Source organism: Pongo abelii, chromosome 14, assembly GCF_028885655.2.
Source record: "Pongo abelii isolate AG06213 chromosome 14, NHGRI_mPonAbe1-v2.0_pri, whole genome shotgun sequence".
Taxonomy (NCBI): Eukaryota; Metazoa; Chordata; class Mammalia; order Primates; family Hominidae; genus Pongo; species Pongo abelii.
The window spans coordinates 120,205,282-120,224,411 of NC_071999.2; the positions used below are offsets into that span (position 1 = coordinate 120,205,282).

Below are 19,130 nucleotides of genomic sequence, written 5' to 3' on the forward strand. Positions count from 1 at the left end.
GGCTCCTGGGAGGAGGTGAGGGCAGCCCCGCTTATGTGCAGCTTACAGGCAGGCACGCACTGTCTGCTGGTCCCTCCCTACTCAGCCCCTCGGCCACATTTCCTGCACAGCGCACAAGCCGGGTGCCGAGGCACAGACTTACCCGGTGCAGGGCGAGCAGCCCGGAGCCGAGTCCGAGGGCGCCCTACAGCACAGCCAGTGGCCGCCCAGGTAGGCAGACGGGTGGTAGACGGCGAGGCGCTTCTGGTTGCGCTGGCTCACTTTGGTGAGAACGTCGATCCAGTCCTTAGCCTCCACGCAGTTGTTGGCCTGGATGTACAGCGCACGCTCCGGCTGGATGACCTGGAACATCTGAGGACACAGGTGGGCTCAGGACAGCGCACGTGAGGTCTCGTGGCTGAGCACGTGCAAGAGTCCGCCAGGCACCCGGCCGTCCTCGCTGGAGCCGTAAGAGGGGATGCTGAGGGAGCATAGGCCCAAGGGTCCTGGAGCTCTAAGCCCCAGAAGAGGCCAAAGCCAGGGGGTGCACGGAGCTCTCTGCCACCCTAAAACCTGACAGCTGGGGCCATGGGGAACGGAGGTGAGAACTGGTGCAGCTGGAGACGTGGCCAGGTGGCCAGGAACAGCTTGGCCAAGGCCCTTTATGCGCTGGAGCCTTGGAGGTCTCCATTCAAAAGACAAAAGAGGGGCCCTATGGCCTCCCCACGAGGCCCTCCTGCAGCCGACCACAGGCGTCCCATCCACGCGGCGCTCGTGCTGTGTCAGCCCAGGTGGCCCGGCCTGCTCAGCTCCTCCCCGACCTGACCAGCCCAGGATTCTTCCTCCTCCTCCCAGCTGGGGTTAGGGGGCTGCTTCCTCTTGAAGCGTCTCGGGGCAGCAACAATCTTTGCCATTTATTACTCACTCAACAAACATGACTGAGCACCAGCACTCTCCTAGGTCCCAGAGACAAAGCCTGGCACAGAGTTTCTACTGAACCTGCAACCACCAAGAAAGACTCAACGAGGGCAGGTGTCAGCAGCGGCTGGAAGTGAGCAGTTCTGGTGCTGTGGTCGGGGTTGACTCAAAGTTAGTTAAGCAGGGGGTGGGGGCAAAGGGTGTCAAAGGCAGAAGAAATGGGAGGTACAAAGGTCCTGGGGCAGGTGGGACAGGGGTCCTGTAATTGGAGGGATGGGGGTCCCAGGGCAGGAGGTATGGGGATCCTGTGATTGGAGGAACAGGGGTCCCGGGGCAGGAGTGACAGAGGCCTTAGGATTAGAGGGACGGGGGTCCTGGGGCAGGGGGGACAGATATCCTAGTATTGGAGGTCAGAAGCTCCCAGAAGGAGCCGGCTCTGTTGCACACAGAAGACAGGTTTTCTGAGCAGGAGGCTGACTGGAGGCTGGGAGGGCTCTCATGTGGGACTGCCCTTAAGTCAGGAGTCAGGGGGACAGTGGCCTTCTCTAGGGGATGGGCCTTCTGCACTGATCTGGGGAGGATTTGGGCTCCAGGTTTCTGGTGAACAGCTGAGGTCTTATTTACAGAGGCCAGGAGCCTCCTGCCTTGCACCCGGCGCATGTGTACAGGTCTCGGACTGGACGCCCCCGTGCGTGGCTGTGATCCCCCATGGAGGGCGTCCTGGCCATCATCCCAGGCTCGGCCCTGCCACCAGGAGCAGCCTTCAGAAAGGTCTCCCCAGCTGGTGAGAGCCTGGCCCGGTAGTGGCCTCAGGGGAATCGGGCTCTGAGGAAGTCAGTGGGAATGAACAGCTGGGAACAGGCGGCTGAAACTAGGGAACTATTGGGAATCTACGTGAAGGGCTGGAAGTGCTTCCAGGACATGTCCACACTGCTTCCTTCGAGGAACGGTCTCAGGGCCAGGTCCCGGCCATTCCCCTCAGTCAGCAGGCATTGAGCCTACACCCTCCTCTTCCCACCTCCCCCTCTTCCCAACCCTCCTCTTCCCAGCCCTCCTCTTCCCACACCCTCCTCTTCCCAGCCCTCCTCTTCCCAGCCCTCCTCTTCCCACGCCCTCCTCTTCCCAGCCCTCCTCTTCCCACGCCCTCCTCTTCCCACACCCTCCTCTTCAAATTACTCTACAAACTTCTGCCTTTTGCAGGATCTGTCTGGACTGCCTGTGAATAACATGCTAGTAAAATTCCGCCAACGGTAAGGAACGTGTGTCGACTTTGGCACGAGGCCCAGGGACCGTGCCTTCCCTGCAACTGTTCTATGACCCTCGTGCTGCAGTTGGGGCACAGAAGGCTTGTCCCAGCCAGCATGTGTCAGCGTAGGGGTCAGCCTCAAGATGGCACGCACGGCGGGGTCGCTGGCTGAAGGGGCACCGAGTCACCAGGGAGAACATGGCCAGCGGCCGACTCTGGGAGGCCACCACACAATGGCGACGCCACGGACACCTCTAGGGGATTCCTGCCAAAAATGCATCATCAGAACCTGCCACGTCGGCACATCCGACAAACCCACAGGGAGGGACGTCCAGAAAACCGAAGGCCTGCATGCCTCAAAGATGCCAAGGCCACGACACACAAAGGCCGGGAGTGTCCATTCGGCCAGACCGAGGGGGCAGCAGAATGCAGTGTGGACTGGATCCAGAGGGGAAGAAACCAGAGCCGGAGGAACGGGACCAGACAGCGGCAAACTCGAATGTGGCCGCGCCGGCGACGCGCGATGGCGGCTGCTGTGGTTTTGGGGACTGCGCGGGGGGAAACACACTCAGAAGTGTTGATACGTTTGGAAAAGCACAGGCGGGACTGTGGAGGGAGAAGGAATGAATGTGACTGGGGAACGAGGCCACGCGTGGGTCTGGGTCAAGGGTGTGTGGAAAGTACTTGTTCTACTCGTGCAACTTCTATAAATTCAAAATTATATCAAAATAAAAAAGCTTCCAAAAGGAATTCCAGACGGTCCCAAGCCTGCTTCTGGGATGTCTTTGACAGAGGGCCCCTTGACCTTGGGGACCCTGCGGGAGACGCCACCTGGAGCAGCTCAGGTTCCACCCCACCCCGGTGACCCCAGGCACGGAGAGTGTGGCTGCTTTGATACAAGATTCCGACACAAACTCACCAGCACCTGGTGAACACCTCGAGTAACACGGAGACTCTGAGAAGCCTGGAGTGCAGGGGTTGGGGAAGGGTGAGCCCAGGGCCAGGCACGGGAAGAGAGCAGAGAAAACCTGGCCAGGCCTCAACCCGAAAGAGAGGCTTGGGGGCCCCACACTCACGTTTTTCATTTTGAAAGACTCCTCCTCCAGCTTCTCCACTGCCAGGATGTTCTCGATGGGAATGCTGTAGAGAGGCTGGTCCCCTGCAGCAGAGACGGGCTGTCAGCGGGTACGGCCCCTGCTCTCCCGGCTGGGGTCCCGGTGGGGCTGAGGGGTCTCTACTGGGAGGTCTCTGCCGGGGGGGGCCTCTGCCAGGGGCGGGGTCTCTGCTGGGGTGCCCTGGGCAGGAGGAGGTGCCCCATGTTCATCTCCTTGGGCGTGATGGCTCAATCACTGACAGGCTGCAGGTGCGGGGGCTGAGGAAGCCTGGGACCCACCCGGACCTGCCACGCACCCAGGCTGGGCCCAATCCTCGCATCCTCACAGCTGCCGTGGTCTCAGGCTCTGTCCCCAGAACACACTCCCGTTCTGGGGCATGAACATGGGAGAAGCTGCTCAGTATTTCCTAATCTAGATCTGAGCCAGCAGATCTGACAGCGAGCGGCAGGAGGCGGTGGGAAGCCCCATCTACCTTGGGGGAGTGGCACCCTGGCCGTGACGAGGCGACCAGAGGAGGAAGGGACGTGGACGGAAAAGCACCTTACTGATGCGGTCAGCTCTGCGTTTACTGGTTCTCTGGGGAAGCAGATTTCCCTCACCTTCCAGCAGCAGGTCTGAAAGACCCCTTCAGGGATCTTTGAAGGGAGAGCCGGAAGCAGAGGGCTCTGGGTCACCACGGCCCCGGGCTGTGCCCGCAGCACTGAATCCTTCCTCCCCTCAGCTCTCCCCCTGAAAAGCAGACTCAGTCCCAGGGCCCCGCGCACTCCGGCAGGAGCCAGGGAAAGCGGCCTTGCTCCTTACCTTTGCTTTTGTGGTAGGTAAATTCATGGTTGGTCAAGCGAAACCATCTCTTCTTAAAATTCTTCATCCCAAAGCGCTTCCGTCCCTGGGCCCTCTTGATCATGAACCTGTGTGAAGAGCACACAGGGCTGGGGTCCGGGCCTCAGCCGCCTCCCTGCACAGGCGCAAAACCACACCCCCCACTTTCTGCGTTCTGAGACCTGAGGCAGGCGGTGGATTTTCAATATCTTATCATTTTACTCTGAGTGATGAGATTAAAATTGGAAGGCAATGCCTCTCCTTTGAAAAGTTGAGCGCTGACTGCTTTGAGTCACCAGTTGGTGATGGCACCAGGTTTTAGGAGATCTCCAACCCTCCCGCCTCCCACACTGAACTTTCAACAGTGGTGCTGCCACCGGAAATGCCAATGCGATGCTCCCACGGAGGACCTGCAGCTGCGGGCTCGGGGTCAGGGCAGGCAGCAGACGCCCACACAACACGGAGGACCTGTGGCCGTGGGCTCGGGGTGGGGCAGGCAGCAGACACCCACAAAACTCACACCTGTGTTGTGCGGGAGTCATGCCCCAGCGCTTCTGCCAGACCAAACCTGCCCCCCTCAGGGCCAGCCCTGCTGTGGTAGAAGGCGCCACCAGGCCACGTCCTCAGGAAACGTGGGGAGCAGGAGACAGGACGGCCACCGAGGATGCAAGGCCTCAGCGAGGAGGACCTCAAGTCTTGCCCTGGGCAGGGTCCTCAAACGCCCTCCTGGCAGCCCAGGGCCCTCTGAGGCTCGGCCTTCATCGCCGGGCAGGGGTCCCTGACCAGAACCGGCAGCCGAGCTGGAGGAGAAGAAAGTGGCCGGACAGAGTGACTGAAGGGCAGAGGTGGAAGCTGAGGATGAGAAGCCAAGCTGGAGAGACAGAGTGGGGAGGTAGGCGGGGGAGACGCACCTCGACAAGCACACTCAGAAATCGGAATGAGGGGCTTTGAGCAGCAACACAGCCACATGTGGCCAGAGAGCTGTGGATGCACACTGGAGGGTGTGAAGCCGCTGGGAGCTGTTCAAGAGAGAAAAAGGCGGAGCCACTGGGAGCCGCCAGGACAGTGCAGTTCACAACCAGTGGATGCAGAACGCCGTTCATTCCAGGGATTCACAGGCAGGAAGTCAGCCCGGGAGGCTGTTGAGGACCAGCAGGACCCAGCGGGATGCGCAGGGCGGGGCCCACACAGACGGGGGTTGTGGGGGCACTGGGAGCTCCACGAGGTGCCGGCCTCCTTGAGGGCAACAGGGTGCCTCTGAGAAGACTCTGGACCATGCAGCAGTTAGATTTGAGCAGCAGTCTTGTTGTAAATGTTTTCGGCTTTAGGATTTTTTAAAGAACCCCAACTTTCTGAGGGCCTTCAGTGGATGAGGCTGCATGTGAATTTCATGTGCAGGTTTCCAGGTCGAGGCAGCGCTGAGTGGAGAGAAGCCAGCTGCTCCTCACTACACAGCTCTGGCCTGGGCGCCTGGCTCTCCAGGAGTCGGTTTTCTAACCGGGACCATCGCGCGTGTGGGACAGGGAGGCAGGAGCCACGGCTAAGCTGGGAGCCTCAGGCTGAAAGCAGCTCGGCCCCGCGCAGCCACGGCCAACTCAACTAAGCAAACACTTGCTGCACTGCAGAGGCCCTGTCCCCGGTCCTGTGTCCCAGTGGGTGAGGACACACACAGTCCCGAGAGATGGCAGAGGCATGGGAGCTTCTCAGCACAGAGTGAGCCCTCAGGAAACACAGTCATCACCACCCCCACACATGGATGAACATGGCAAGACACACTTGGCACCAAGGGCTGAGACAGCAGAACCAAGGCCCCAGGACGGCCCACGCTTGCACAACTGAGGGTGGCCCTGGGTTTGGGGATGTGACAGAGCTGATGTGCCGGAGGAGAGGCTGATCCAGGGGCTGGAAATTCGAGGGCCTGATGGACCAAAACCTTGGTGTGAGTCGCAGGTGGTGCAGCTGCTGGAAGGAGCTGGTGGAGCCTCAGCTGCATCCAGGGCACCTGGGAGGCGCCTGTCCTTGAACCTGTATCTACAGCAGCTTCTCGGCGTCAGGCACACAAGCCCTGAGTGTCCTGTGTTGCTTTAGGGATTACAGGATGAATATCTGTTGCTTTGAAAGCTGTGAATTTATGAAATGTAGAAAGTAAAAAGTTTCCTCCTCAAAGTTTCACTTCTTGTTGAAGAATAAATCATAAGTGTTAGAAATAATAGTTTCTTTTAAAGACTAACTTCCTTCAAGCCTCCTTGCTTTGTGCTAATAACTCTGTTAAGCTCTATCCTGTGTAGCTGTTGGACGTGCCCACAGGCTCGTAATACATTGTGTCCTTGTACCTTAACCAAGGTATTTGTGTTAGACGTACTCATAGGCATGTCCCAGCTCACAGCCTATGCCCCTTCCTTATTTAAACATATTATTATTTTTCTACCTATTTAAAAAAGTTTTAAATTATTAGCTAATCAGGTCTTAATTTAGATTGTGAGGTCTGGCTCCAGCCAATGGGGACAGGACACAGCAATAGGAACCTCATGCGTAAGGAATAAATATTCTGGCGTCTCTTTATTCTGTGTGTGCCCTCGCCATTATTCTTTCCGCGAGGGACACCTTTTCTGCAGAAAGTAAAAATTGCCTCGAAAAGAACTTTTTGTCTAAATGCTAATTTTTCCTTATGGCACCGAAGAACAAACATTTTACATTTCTAACATGAAATGTGTGTATTCCAAATGTTATTGGTTAATATATGATTAAGTTAAATGAAGGTGATTTTAAGAAAAATAGCAACGTAAGTAATGCCACTGGGGTATGGTCCACCAGCGACCCAGAGATGGTCCAGGTTTGAGCAGATGGCTCTAACAGAGTATCCACAAAAATAGACAAATGGGACTTAATTAAACTAAACAGCTTCTGCACAGCAAAATAAATAACCAACAGAGCAAACAGATGACCTGCAGAATGGGAGGGTATTTGCAAACTACGGATCCAACAGGGGACTAACAGCCACAATTTAGAAGGAACTCAAACATCTTAACAAAAAAAATAAAAATTAAAAAAAATATTTAAAAGTGGCCAAAGGACAGGGGAATAGACATTTTTCAGAAGAAGACAAATGGCCAACAAGCATACGATATAAAGCCCAGCGTGGCTCCTCACCCGAGGAATGAGGACCAGAGATGCCTGCGACCCCAGCTCATGCCAGGCAGAACGGAGCTGCCTGCAACCCCACCTCATGCCAGGCAGAACGGAGCCGCCTGCGACCCCACCTCATGCCAGGTAGAACGGAGCTGCCTGCAGCCCCAGCTCATGCCAGGTAGAACGGAGCTGCCTGCAGCCCCAGCTCATGCCAGGCAGAATGGAGCCGCCTGACCCCAGCTCACGCCGGGCAGAATGCCTGTGATCAAATAAAACACGGAAGAATGACAGACGCTGTCAGAGCTGGGGAGGATGCGAGCGCTTGCATGCTGTGGGGAATGGAAATTAGCACTTAAGGAAACCCACGGAGATTTCTCAAGGAGCTAAAGGCAGAGCTGCCATTCGATCCAGCAATCCCACACCGGGCCCCACCCAAAGGAAGAGCAATTACCAAAAAGACACCTGCACGTTTACGTTTACCACTGAACCACTCACAACAGCAAAGACACGGAATCCACGTGTCCACCAACAGATGACTGGATAAAGAAAACGTGGCATAAATACACCACGACATGCTACTCCACCGTCAAGAAGAAGGAAATCTTATGTTTTCCAGCAATGTGAACGGAGCTAGAGGTTGTTATCTTAAGGGAGATTACTCAGAGACAAAAAGCCAAACGCCCTGTGTTCTCACTGGTCCGTAGGAGCTAAACATGGCGGGGTGGGGCGGGGCGCTCTGGGACATGTATTTGGAATCACAGACTGAGGCCTCTGAGGGGTGGAGGTGGGAGCGGGAGAGGAATGAGAAATTACTCAGTGGGCACAAAGTGCCCGTTCAGGTGATGGTTTCACGAGAAGCCCCATCCAATACGACTGCACTTGTGCCCGACATGTTGGCAAACACATAAAAAATACAGGAACATGAGCCACACCAGGCAGAACAAAGCCCTGAGCGGGAGCGGGAGCCAGGCCACAGGACAGGGTTGGTGGAAACGGGCAGATGTGTCAGTTATGTAAGGAAGGGTGATGGGCTCTGACGCTCCAGGGGCCTCTGGGTGGAGGTCGAGGGAGGACGGGCCTGTGTCAGAAACACGGGGTGGCTGTGGGACACAGACGTCCTCCTCCAAGGTCACCAAGAAGGCGGCGGAGGGGTCCCAGGCTGAAGGCGCAGGGGCCAGTCTCCCAGGGCCGTCCCCTCTGACTCTGGTTCCCTGACCAAAGAGCCCTCGGGAGCCTGGAGGGAAGGCCGGCCCCAAGTGCAGGTGTGGACGAGGCGGCCAGTGGTACAGAAATCACAAGGCTGCTGGCCAGCAAGGGAGGAGGCTGCCCCCGACTACGGAACCTTCCGGAATGTGCTGGGTGCTCCGGGGACTGGGGGCCTCCATCCTTTTCTCCCCTCCTGCCCCGCCGGACGCCACCTTACCCTCCTTACCCTTCTTTAAGCAGGATGGGCTGCTCGACACTCTTCGGGTCTCTTCTCCCCGAGGACGAAATCAGATCCAAGAACTAAAGCGGGAAGAAATCAGGTCACCGGGAGGAAGCCACACATCTGACATGCACGGCTCTCCGTATAACAACAGCGTCGGCGGCTACTGCCTCTTTTCTAATACTAGTGGAGACAGAATTTGGGGAAGTGAGTCCTTCCCTGAGGGCCGTGGGGCCTCTGCTCCCCGCTGTGCCATCCTACCCCCGGCTCTGCCATGGAGATCTCAGGTGAGAGGCCGGGCTCAGGCAACACCTGGGGATCAACCTGCATCTCCAGAGGCCACCCAGGGGTGACTCTAAGCGGGGAATCTGGGTCCTGGCAGTGAGGAGGCTCAGGTGTCCCTGACTGTGGGGAAGAGCAGAGCCCTGGGGCCTGGACATTCCTCCCCATGCACCGCGTCCCTGACTGTGGGGAGAAGGAGAGCTGTGAGGTCTGGATGCTCCCCCTGCGCACCGCGTCCCTGACTGTGGGGAGGAGCAGAGCCCTTCGGTCTGGACGTTCCCCACATGCAGCGTTCCTGACACTGAGTCTGCGGCCCCAGGGCTCCACGACTGCAGCCTGGAGTGAGTCCGGCCACCACACACAGAGGTGGGACGCGCCCTCGTCCGGGGGGCTCAGACACAGAACGAGATGGGCGAGGGCCCCTTTTTGGCCCCAAAGGCAGTCACGCCAAAGAGTTTACCGACTGCGGGAGAAGGAGGTGTCCCAGGACTCGGGACAGGGCTGTCTGGGCAGTGCTGTGAATGCACCGAACGCCCTTATTGTTTAAAATCGCGAATGGCCAAGTCTGTGTCATGTGGGTTCTATCTCAATTTTAAAAGAGCAACTCTGTCTCCTGGGCACAGCACGGGCTGTCGCATGGTGAGTCGATACTTACGTTTTTCACCGCATCAGCATATTTCTGCTCATTGAAGAATTCATAAAATGTAGCCATGTAGGACTCCTTAAAACTCGCCTAAAAGGAAATGCAGATCACTTGAGAACAGCCCGAAGCACCTCGGCTCACGGCCCAAATCTGAAAAAGCTAGAGGCAGGAACTGTTCAAGCCTAAATGACGATAAACAGGTGAAGAACCCGGTGTTACCGGGCAAGTGAGAGCCCGCAGGGCTGCCCGGAGGACGAAATCACATAAATCGCCCAGGCGCCAACGAAGACCATCAGACCCGCCAGTGTCCGTGAGGTCTCCAAGCACGCTTTGGCATCAGTGACTCCGTCCCGGCCCCAGGCCGTCCCTCGCACCCGGGTACCAGGCTCACGAAGAGGTACGCTGGGGCCCAGGTGTGGCTGCCCGGGAACCTGCAGTCACGGGCCAGGGTCCCAGAGCCCCCACGCCCATCTCTCGCCCGTGGGGCATAAGGGCTGCTCTGAGGCGGGAAGAGGGGGCAGGGATCTCCATCACGTGGGGAAGTGGAGGCACCCAGGGATTCGGGGGGCCTTTGCAGCCACCACTCCTGAGGCTCGACCCCAAGTTCCTGCTGTTTCAACACTGAGGTCACTGCACAGTTCCCTGGCTGTGAAATGAGGTGGGTTTGGTGCAGACCTCGGAGGAGGCACAGGTGCCTGTTATGGAATTTCCAGCCCACAGCGCAGGGCCTGGCTGGTGGGGAAGAGCAGTCAGCGCACCTCGGCCTGCCTGCGGGTGCAGCACATCTTTTACTCACTCGGACTCAGAGAAACCCAACGTTTGCCCCAAGCGGGCTGCTCCTCCAGTGGGGGCCTCTGCTCCCCAAAGCCCTCATTTCTACCTGGGCCCCACCAAGAACAGGGAACCAGGAGGCCGGGGCATCTGTGCACCATGGCCCAGCCCTCTCCAGACGGAGCCCCGAGGGGGCCCGAAGGCATCGACCTGCCCTGGCCGGGCCCCTGCAGACACAGCCTTGGGCCTCACCACGAGCACTGCCCCCGGGACCCCTCAAATGTCAGCTCTGACCCCCTCAAACACACAAGGTGCTCTTAGGGGAAACGGGGCAGACGCTTGAGGGACTCCCGACCTGGCGGCACCACATCCAGTCTGAAGGGAGGAGGATGGAGGACGGAGGGTCATATCCACAGGGAGAGAGGGGCCCTGGGAGGAGGGGGCTGCATGGGGAGGGAAGTGGGGAGGAGGGGAAGGTGTGGGGAGGAGGCGCAGCGTGGGGAGGAGGGGGCTGTGTAGGGAGGAGGGGGCTGTGTGGGGAGGAGGGAAAGGTGTGGGGAGGAGGAGAAGGTGTGGGGAGGAGGGGAAGGTGTGGGGAGGAGGGGAAGGTGTGGGGAGGAGGGGAAGGTGTGGGGAGGAGGGGAAGGTGTGGGGAGGAGGGGGCTGCGTGGGGAGGAGGGGGCTCCGTGGGGAGGAGGGGAAGGTGTGGGGAGGAGGGGAAGGCGTGGGGAGGAGGCGCAGCGTGGGGAGGAGGGGGCTGTGTAGGGAGGAGGGGGCTGTATGGGGAGGAGGGAAAGGTGTGGGGAGGAGGGGAAGGTGTGGGGAGGAGGAGAAGGTGTGGGGAGGAAGAGAAGGTGTGGGGAGGAGGGGAAGGTGTGGGGAGGAGGGGAAGGTGTGGGGAGGAGGGGGCTGCGTGGGGAGGAGGGGAAGGCGTGGGGAGGAGGGGAAGGCGTGGGGAGGAGGGGGCTGCGTGGGGAGGAGGGGAAGGTGTGGGGAGGAGGGGAAGGCGTGGGGAGGAGGGGAAGGCGTGGGGAGGAGGGGAAGGTGTGGGGAGGAGGGGGCTGCGTGGGGAGGAGGGGAAGGTGTGGGGAGGAGGGGAAGGTGTGGGGAGGAGGGGGCTGTGTGGGGAGGAGGGGAAGGTGTGGGGAGGAGGAGAAGGTGTGGGGAGGAGGGGGCTGCGTGGGGAGGAGGGGAAGGTGTGGGGAGGAGGGGGCTGCGTGGGGAGGAGGGGAAGGTGTGGGGAGGAGGGGAAGGTGTGGGGAGGAGGGGGCTGTGTGGGGAGGAGGGGAAGGTGTGGGGAGGAGGGGAAGGTGTAGGGAGGAGGGGGCTGCGTGGGGAGGAGGGGAAGGTGTGGGGAGGAGGGGAAGGTGTGGGGAGGAGGGGGCTGCGTGGGGAGGAGGGGAAGGCGTGGGGAGGAGGGGAAGGCGTGGGGAGGAGGGGAAGGCGTGGGGAGGAGGGGAAGGCGTGGGGAGGAGCCTCCAGCACCGCAATGCCCAGGAGGCCCCAGGTTAGGCCACCTGCCCGGCCGGTTTGGCCACTTCCCACACCTGACAGGTCAGATGCTGCTCCTGCCACGGGGCCAGCGATGAGCCACAGGTTCCCGAAAAAGGCAAGGGGTTCACTTTAGGAGGGGAGAGGTGGGCGGGACGGGGACGCTCAGGTCCTGGGCTTCGGGAGGGGATGTGGTGCCGGCTTTGATTCTTGATCTTTATCTTACAACTCTGTCACATGTGGGAGGCTTTTCACGTGTATTTTCTGAAGAGAGAAAAGAATCAGTTGTCCCTAAAAAGAGAAAATGAAGAAGAGGGACTCACAGATTTGGACTTGGAGAGGCTGCCGAGGGTCTGAACGGTCTTGGAGATCAACGTCAGCGTCCTGGACGTCTGGGGGTCCTGGGGAGGCAGGAGCGAGAAAGGTCTACGTCAGCTTCACAGAAATGCTGCGACTGTCCCACATCGAGGGGACGAAATGCAGGAGTCACCTCAGAGCTGCTGTGGCTTGTGCATGAGCTACGGAGAAACAGGGGTAGCAACGCAGATGGGACTGGAGGGGGTGGGCGTCCCACAGTCTCAGGAGCTGCTGAGACCGTCCCGCAGGCAACATCCAACGGCACCGCGGGGACCCACCCTCTTGGCCCAGTGTGCAGGGTGCATCTCAAAGTCGAAAGCATCAGGTTGGGTCATGGCTCTGGGGTGCTGAGTCTCCTGGCCCTGCCTGGGGCTCATCTCAGCCTTCACAGGGTTTGAAGGTTCAACTCAGAAGTGCTGGGGGCCGGGCGTGGTGGCTCACACCTGTAATCCCAGCACTTCGGGAGGCCGAGGCAGGTAGATCACTTGAGGTCAGGAGTTCGAGACCAGCCTGGCCAACATGGTAAAACCCCATCTTTAATAAAAATACAAAATTAGCTGGGCATGGTGGCGCACATCTGTAATCCAAGCTACCAGGGTGGCTGAGGCACGAGAATTGCTTGAACCCAGGAGGCAGAGGTTGCAGTGAGCCGAGATGGTACCACTGCACTCCAGCCTGGTGACAGAGCAAGACTCCGTCTCAACAACAAAAAAAAGAAGTGCTGGGGAACGGGCCATCCCTCACATCCCCTCGCCCTGGCCATCTCCTTCCAGCTCTGCCACTGGCACGTGCAACACGGTCACCCCAGATCCCTGTACCCTGAGAGCCGCGGCCCCAGCAACCACATTGGGGCCTGGAGAAAATCAGTGCTGAATAGGAGTCTGTTGACTCAATACACGGATGATACACCGATTGATACTCCCTATGTGATGGGCAGGGGAGGAGAGCAGGGCGGTGACCAGCAGCTAAAACCCTGGCCAAACCATCCACTGCTTTTGTGACATTGTCTCGACTCCCCCAGAACGTACACAGCTTAAATAGGTCGGTGAACCACCTGCAACGAGGACGTTCCAGGACCCAGAGCAACCACCAGCACTCCCCACGCACCGTCCACACACTCCCCACACATTCCACACGCACTCCCCATTCCACACACCTTCCACACTCCCCACGCACTCCACTCCCCACACACCATCCACACACTCCACACACACTCCACACGCACTCCCCATTCCACACACCTTCCACACTCCCCACGCACTCCACTCCCCACACACCATCCACACTCCACACGCACTCCCCATTCCACACACCTTCCACACTCCCCACGCACTCCACTCCCCACACACCATCCACACACTCCACACGCACTCCCCATTCCACACACCTTCCACACTCCCCACGCACCGTCCACACACTCCACACACACTCCACACGCACTCCCCATTCCACACACCTTCCACACTCCCCACGCACCGTCCACACGCTCCACACACACTCCACACGCACTCCCCATTCCACACACCTTCCACACTCCCCACGCACCGTCCACACGCTCCACACACACTCCACACGCACTCCCCATTCCATACACCTTCCACACTCCCCACACACCATCCACACACTCCACACACATTCCACACGCACTCCCCATTCCACACACCTTCCACACTCCCCATGCACCATCCACACACTCCACACACACTCCACACGCACTCCCCATTCCACACACCTTCCACACTCCCCACACACCATCCACACACTCCACACACATTCCACATGCACTCCCCATTCCACACACCTTCCACACTCCCCACGCACCGTCTACACACTCCACACACACTCCACATGCACTCCACACTCCCCACGCACCATCCACGCACTCCACACACACTCCACACGCACTCCACACTCCCTACGCGCCATCCACATACTCCGCACGCACTCCACACACTCCCCATTCCACACAACCTCCATACTCCCCACGCACCATCCACACACTCCCCACTCACTCCTCATTCCACACACACTCCCCATGCATTCCACACTCCACACGGTTGGCCCCCTACAGCCACGCAGATGCCCCGACCCAGGCCGGTGTCCCAGGACAGCTCAGAAAACCTCGGTCCCTCAGCCGGTCACTCACTGTGTGGTGCGGCGTGAGCTGGAAGAGGTTGGGGGAGAGAATGGCGGGCGCAAAGAACCTCAGGAAGATGAAGCTGCTCACTGCAGTGTACCTGACGTCCGGGTCATCTGTGGGAGACAGAGGTGGGGTGACCTTTTCCTTCGGGCACAGTGGCCTCGTGGGGACACCATGCCCCGGCCCCGAGGGTCCACAGGGAAGTCCAGCCACAGTCCTGGATCTATCTCCACCTGTGTCTGTCTCTCTCCCTCTCTCTGTCTCCCTCTCTTTCTCCATCTCTCTGTCTCTCCCCTTGTCTCTCTCCTTCTCTCTCTCTCATCTCTCTCCCTCTGTCTCTCTCCATCTGTCTCTCTCTCTCTCCATCTCTCTGTCTCTCTCCCTCTCTTTGTCCCTCTCCCTGTCTCTGTCTCTCTCTCCCTCTCTCTCTCTCCATCTGTCTCTGGCTCTCTCTCCCCCGCCCCTTTGTCCCTCTCCCTGTCTCTCTCTCTATCTCTGTCTCTCTCTCTCTCCGTCTGTCTCTGGCTCTCTCTCTCCATCTCTCTGTCTCTCTCCCTATCTCCATTTCTCTCTCTCTCCCTTTCTCTCCATCTGTCTCTCTCTCCATCTCTCTTTCTCCCTCTTTGTCTCTCTCCCTATCTCTGTGTCTCTCTCCCTCTCTTTCTCTCTCTCCATCTCTGTCTCTCTCCGTCTCTCTCTCTCTCTGTCTCTCTCCATCTCTCCCTGTCTCTGTCTCTCTCTCCCTGTTTCTCTCTGTCTCTCTCCATCTCTCTCTGTCTCTCTCCATCTCTCATCACCACCACACAGCGCAGCCCCTTTGGTGCCTGCCACAGACTCATTCCACGGTGGTCTGTGCTCATCTGGGTGAGAAGATGTGTTTTATCTCCTCACTTCCACCTTGTTCAAAGTGGGTCTGGGGCTGGGTTGTGCTTGGGAACTGCCTCCCCCAGAACCCTGGGCCCCTCGGCCGGCGCTGTCTGACTGATGTCCTGGGAAACAGGGGTGGGGACAGTGTTTGTCTCCTGGGGACGCAGAAGCGCGATGGCTCTGCAGGGCCATGGCCACCCTGGGGTGTCTGCAGCTGTCCCAAGGCCGCAGGACACGCAAGGAAGAGAGGAGCCGGTGGCAAGGCCCTCACTGAGCCTCTCAGCGCCCCATAGCCTGAGTCCCGGCGGGGTCTTGAGCATCGCAGGAGATGGGCAGGTGCAGGCACCCAGCTCCTCCGTGAGGGTCGGCAAGGTTGAGAAGTGGGGTTTGGGTGCTGGATGCCCAGGTCCCTGGGGATCTCCGGCTTGGGGGTTTGAAGAAAGGGCAGCTCCCCCAGGGGTCCTGTCTCTTCAAAGACACGGGCAGGCAGAGCTGCCAACACCACTCTGGGCCCTGCCAGGGTCAGCCACAAAAAGAAACCACTGGGAAAACCCGGGGGGCCACATCAGGAAAATTCACATCCCACCTCGACAAAGCCTGGCCGCCCTTCCCGGCGCCCCCAGAGACCACTGTGGTCGTGAACTCCAGGGCTGGGCCCCTCCAGAGACCACTGCGGTGGTGAACTCCAGGGCTGGGCTCCTCCAGAGACCACTGCGGTCGTGAACTCCAGGGCTGGGGACCCCCAGAGACCACTGCGGTCGTGAACTCCAGGGCTGGGGTCCCCCAGAGACCACTGAGGTCGTGAACTCCAGGGCTGGGGTCCCCCAGAGACCACTGAGGTCGTGAACTCCAGGGCTGGGGACCCCCAGAGACCACTGCGGTGGTGAACTCCAGGGCTGGGGTCCCCCGGAGACCACTGCGGTGGTGAACTAGGGAACACTGGCCCGGCACAAACCCCAGAAAAATCCAGCATCGGAACTGGGGTTCACGACCCCGCAGTTCTAGTCCAGCGAGGGCTGCGGGGGGTTCTGCCTGCATGGGGCTATGGTTGTTTCTCAGCAACATAAGGATGTCCGGGGCACTCACCCTGGAAGCGCTTGGCCGCTGCCTCCCGGAGCGAGAAGAAGATGTCACACATGACGGTTGGGCAGCTCACCCCAGACTCGGTGATGGCGCGGAAGACGCGGTCCACGTACTGCCGTAGGTTCTCCTGCAACGGGACACGGCACTGGGACCCACTCCCGAGGCTGTCCGCAGGTGCGTGTAGCACCAGGGCACGCCCAGGGAGGGGCACGTGGGGAGGGGCTGAGGGTGGGCGCAGGGCAGCTGCGGCAGCGAGACACGTGTGAACAGCCACTCCCTGGAAATCTGTGCTGGGAGCTGTGGCGAATCACGTGTGAAAATCACTACACGGGCACCACGTCGGCTCCCTGACTCGGCCCCGACCTCGTTTACTGAGTGGGGAATGGACACTCACTAGAATGTGCCTGCCCAAGGCAAGAACTCTGTCTTGTCATTTACATACAGAGATGACCAAACAGCACGCTCTGCAAGAAGTATCATGTGAAGTGACTAAAATGTTGGAGCAAGTTCAACATCAGGGAGTTTTGCTGTTTTAAAACGCAGGACACTGCTCTGGGGACAGCCTGGGGAGGTGGGGAGGTGGGGAGGCCATCCTGTCCTAGGAAAAGGGAGGGGCAGGAGCTATCGCCCAAGGGAAGGCAGAGCCGGGGCGAAGGCAGAGCTGGTCAGGATCCTCCATGGGAGGCAGAGCCGGGTGTGCAGGGCAGACCCTCCAGGGGAGGCAGAGCTGGGGCATGCAGACCAGATCACTCCAGGGGAGGCAGAGCTGGAGTGTGCAGACCGGATCACTCCAGGGGAGGCAGAACTGGCCGAGACCCCCCCAGGGGAGGCAGAGCTGGGTGTGCAGGCCGGACCCCACAGAGGGGGCAGAGCCGGGCACACAGGCCAGGCCAAAGGTGATGGCTGAGGCCTCCCAGCAGTGCAGCCAGTGTACTGTAGCCAGGTGAGGCAGGTATCCCCACGCCCGGTCCTGCTCCCACCCCAACCGGGGTCACGGGGTGAGTCAGAGCTTCCAGGCAGCCACCGGCTGAAAAACCCCAAGCAGGTGACTGGCTTTGGTTGGTTCATGAACAAAACTTACCATGTTGTTTTCAAGGTTTTCTCCGTCTTTCAACTTCACAGGATCGATTTCACAGGGTTTGTGGCTCTGGCATATCTGGGGAGAGGTTTAAGACGGGGCTCTGTGAGTGGGTTCCAGTGGCACAGGCAAGGAGGGAAGAGGGGGTCTCAGGCCTGGCTGAGATGCAGACCCTGAGCCTCATCCAGAAAATGCCGGGACAGCTCCCCGAACCCGGCCACTGGCACGGAGGGGCACGGTGAGGCCGGACTGTGGGGCCACCGTGGGGGTGGTGTCGCCCCGAGCCTCGGCTGCAAGGGGGCAACCCTGGGCCTGTGTCACTGGCTGCCGAGGGACAAGTGAGAGGTCAGGCGCAAACACCAGGCACGGGGCCCAGTCCACGGCGGCGATCAGACGAGCCGGGCTTTCTCAGGGAGCGATGCGCCTGTGATCAGACGAGCCAGGCTTTCTCAGGGAGCAATGCGCCTGTGATCAGACGAGCCGGGCTTTCTCGGGGAGCGATGCGCCTGTGATCAGACGAGCGGGGCTTTCTGAGGGAGCGATGCGCCTGTGATCAGACGAGCTGGGCTTTCTCAGGGAGGGATGCGCCTGTGATCAGACGTGCTGGGCTTTCTCAGGGAGCAATGCGCCCGTGATCAGACGAGCCGGGCTCTCTCAGGGAGCGATGTGCGCCCATGATCAGACGAGCCAGCCTCGCTCAGGGAGTGATGCACGCCCATGATCAGACGAGCCGGGCTCTCTCAGGGAGTGACGTGCGCCCGTGATCAGACGAGCCGGGCTTTCTCAAGGAGTGATGCGCGCCCATGATCAGACGAGCCGGGCTTTCCCAGGGAGTGATGCGCGCCCATGATCAGACGAGCCGGGCTTTCCCAGGGAGTGATGCGTGCCCGTGATCAGACAAGTCGGGCTTTCTCGGAGAGTGATGTGCACCAGCCCACACCGACTAGACCTCACAGGGCTTTAATAATATTTTTACTTCAAAATGCTGCCATGATTTTGCCCACAGAGCAAACCAGAATGCTATGTTAAATTTTCTCACATTTGCAAATAACCTGTTTACAAAGCCGCTCATAAACGGGGGGCACAGCCTGGCAGGCATCAGAGGGTTGGGTGAGGACTGAGCGTGCAGCTCAAACGTGCCATGCAGCCAGGGCCCAGACACAGGGGACTGCAGGACGTGTGGAGAAAGAAGGTCTTCCTGGGAAGAGCCAGGTTTTTCTTGCATGTTTTCCTTAGTGGAGTGGTGGATTTTCTTATGTATAGTTTTAATTTGGAAGGTTCTGGAGTACACAGGGAACATCCTCTTGATAAAAGTGAATGAATCAGCATCCCTGAAGTGAGGCCGGAGGGGCCGACATTCAAGCCCCGCTCATGGTCTGGCTGGATCCCTGTGCAGTGCCCTCTGTCGGGGGAAATCCTCCCCACGCCCCATGATGCTGAGGACTCTGGGCCCCGTGCTCACCTCCTCGATGGCCGGCTTCAGGGTGACGTGCAGGTAATGCATCCCCGCCAGCTTCATGGTCTCATCGATGCACTTGGACGCCAGTGAGTTTCCTCGGAAGATGGTGTTGGGGTCCCTGGGAAATGGCGATGGGGACAGCGTTTGTCTCCTGGGGATGCGGAAATGCAGACGGAGCAGAGCCTGGCCCCGAGCACCTGCCTGTAGGCTGTGAGGTCAGCGCACGCCCATCAGTCAGCTTCCTGATGTTTTACAAGGAGCACAACCAGGCCAGGTGCTCGAGGCCCTGGCCATGGAACCGTCCTGTGTCAACACTGCCAGAGGGAA

At 59.2% G+C, this 19,130-nt stretch overlaps 1 protein-coding gene across 3 annotated transcripts in view; it reads right to left on the reverse strand.

The window, feature by feature from the left end:
- The window catches only part of RASA3 (RAS p21 protein activator 3), a 144,707-nt gene that overhangs the window by 12,581 nt on the left and 112,996 nt on the right, over positions 1 to 19,130 (reverse strand). For all 3 annotated transcript variants that reach the window (XM_054529318.2, XM_054529319.2, XM_063715070.1), the window contains 10 exons: positions 18,807 to 18,921; positions 17,348 to 17,422; positions 16,270 to 16,393; positions 14,323 to 14,429; positions 12,143 to 12,220; positions 9,570 to 9,647; positions 8,639 to 8,712; positions 4,060 to 4,166; positions 3,220 to 3,302; positions 143 to 351 (listed from right to left, as the gene is read on the reverse strand). In XM_054529318.2, coding sequence (XP_054385293.1) covers positions 143 to 351; positions 3,220 to 3,302; positions 4,060 to 4,166; positions 8,639 to 8,712; positions 9,570 to 9,647; positions 12,143 to 12,220; positions 14,323 to 14,429; positions 16,270 to 16,393; positions 17,348 to 17,422; positions 18,807 to 18,921 — 1,050 coding nt within the window. The remainder of the gene's footprint in view (positions 1 to 142; positions 352 to 3,219; positions 3,303 to 4,059; positions 4,167 to 8,638; positions 8,713 to 9,569; positions 9,648 to 12,142; positions 12,221 to 14,322; positions 14,430 to 16,269; positions 16,394 to 17,347; positions 17,423 to 18,806; positions 18,922 to 19,130) is intronic.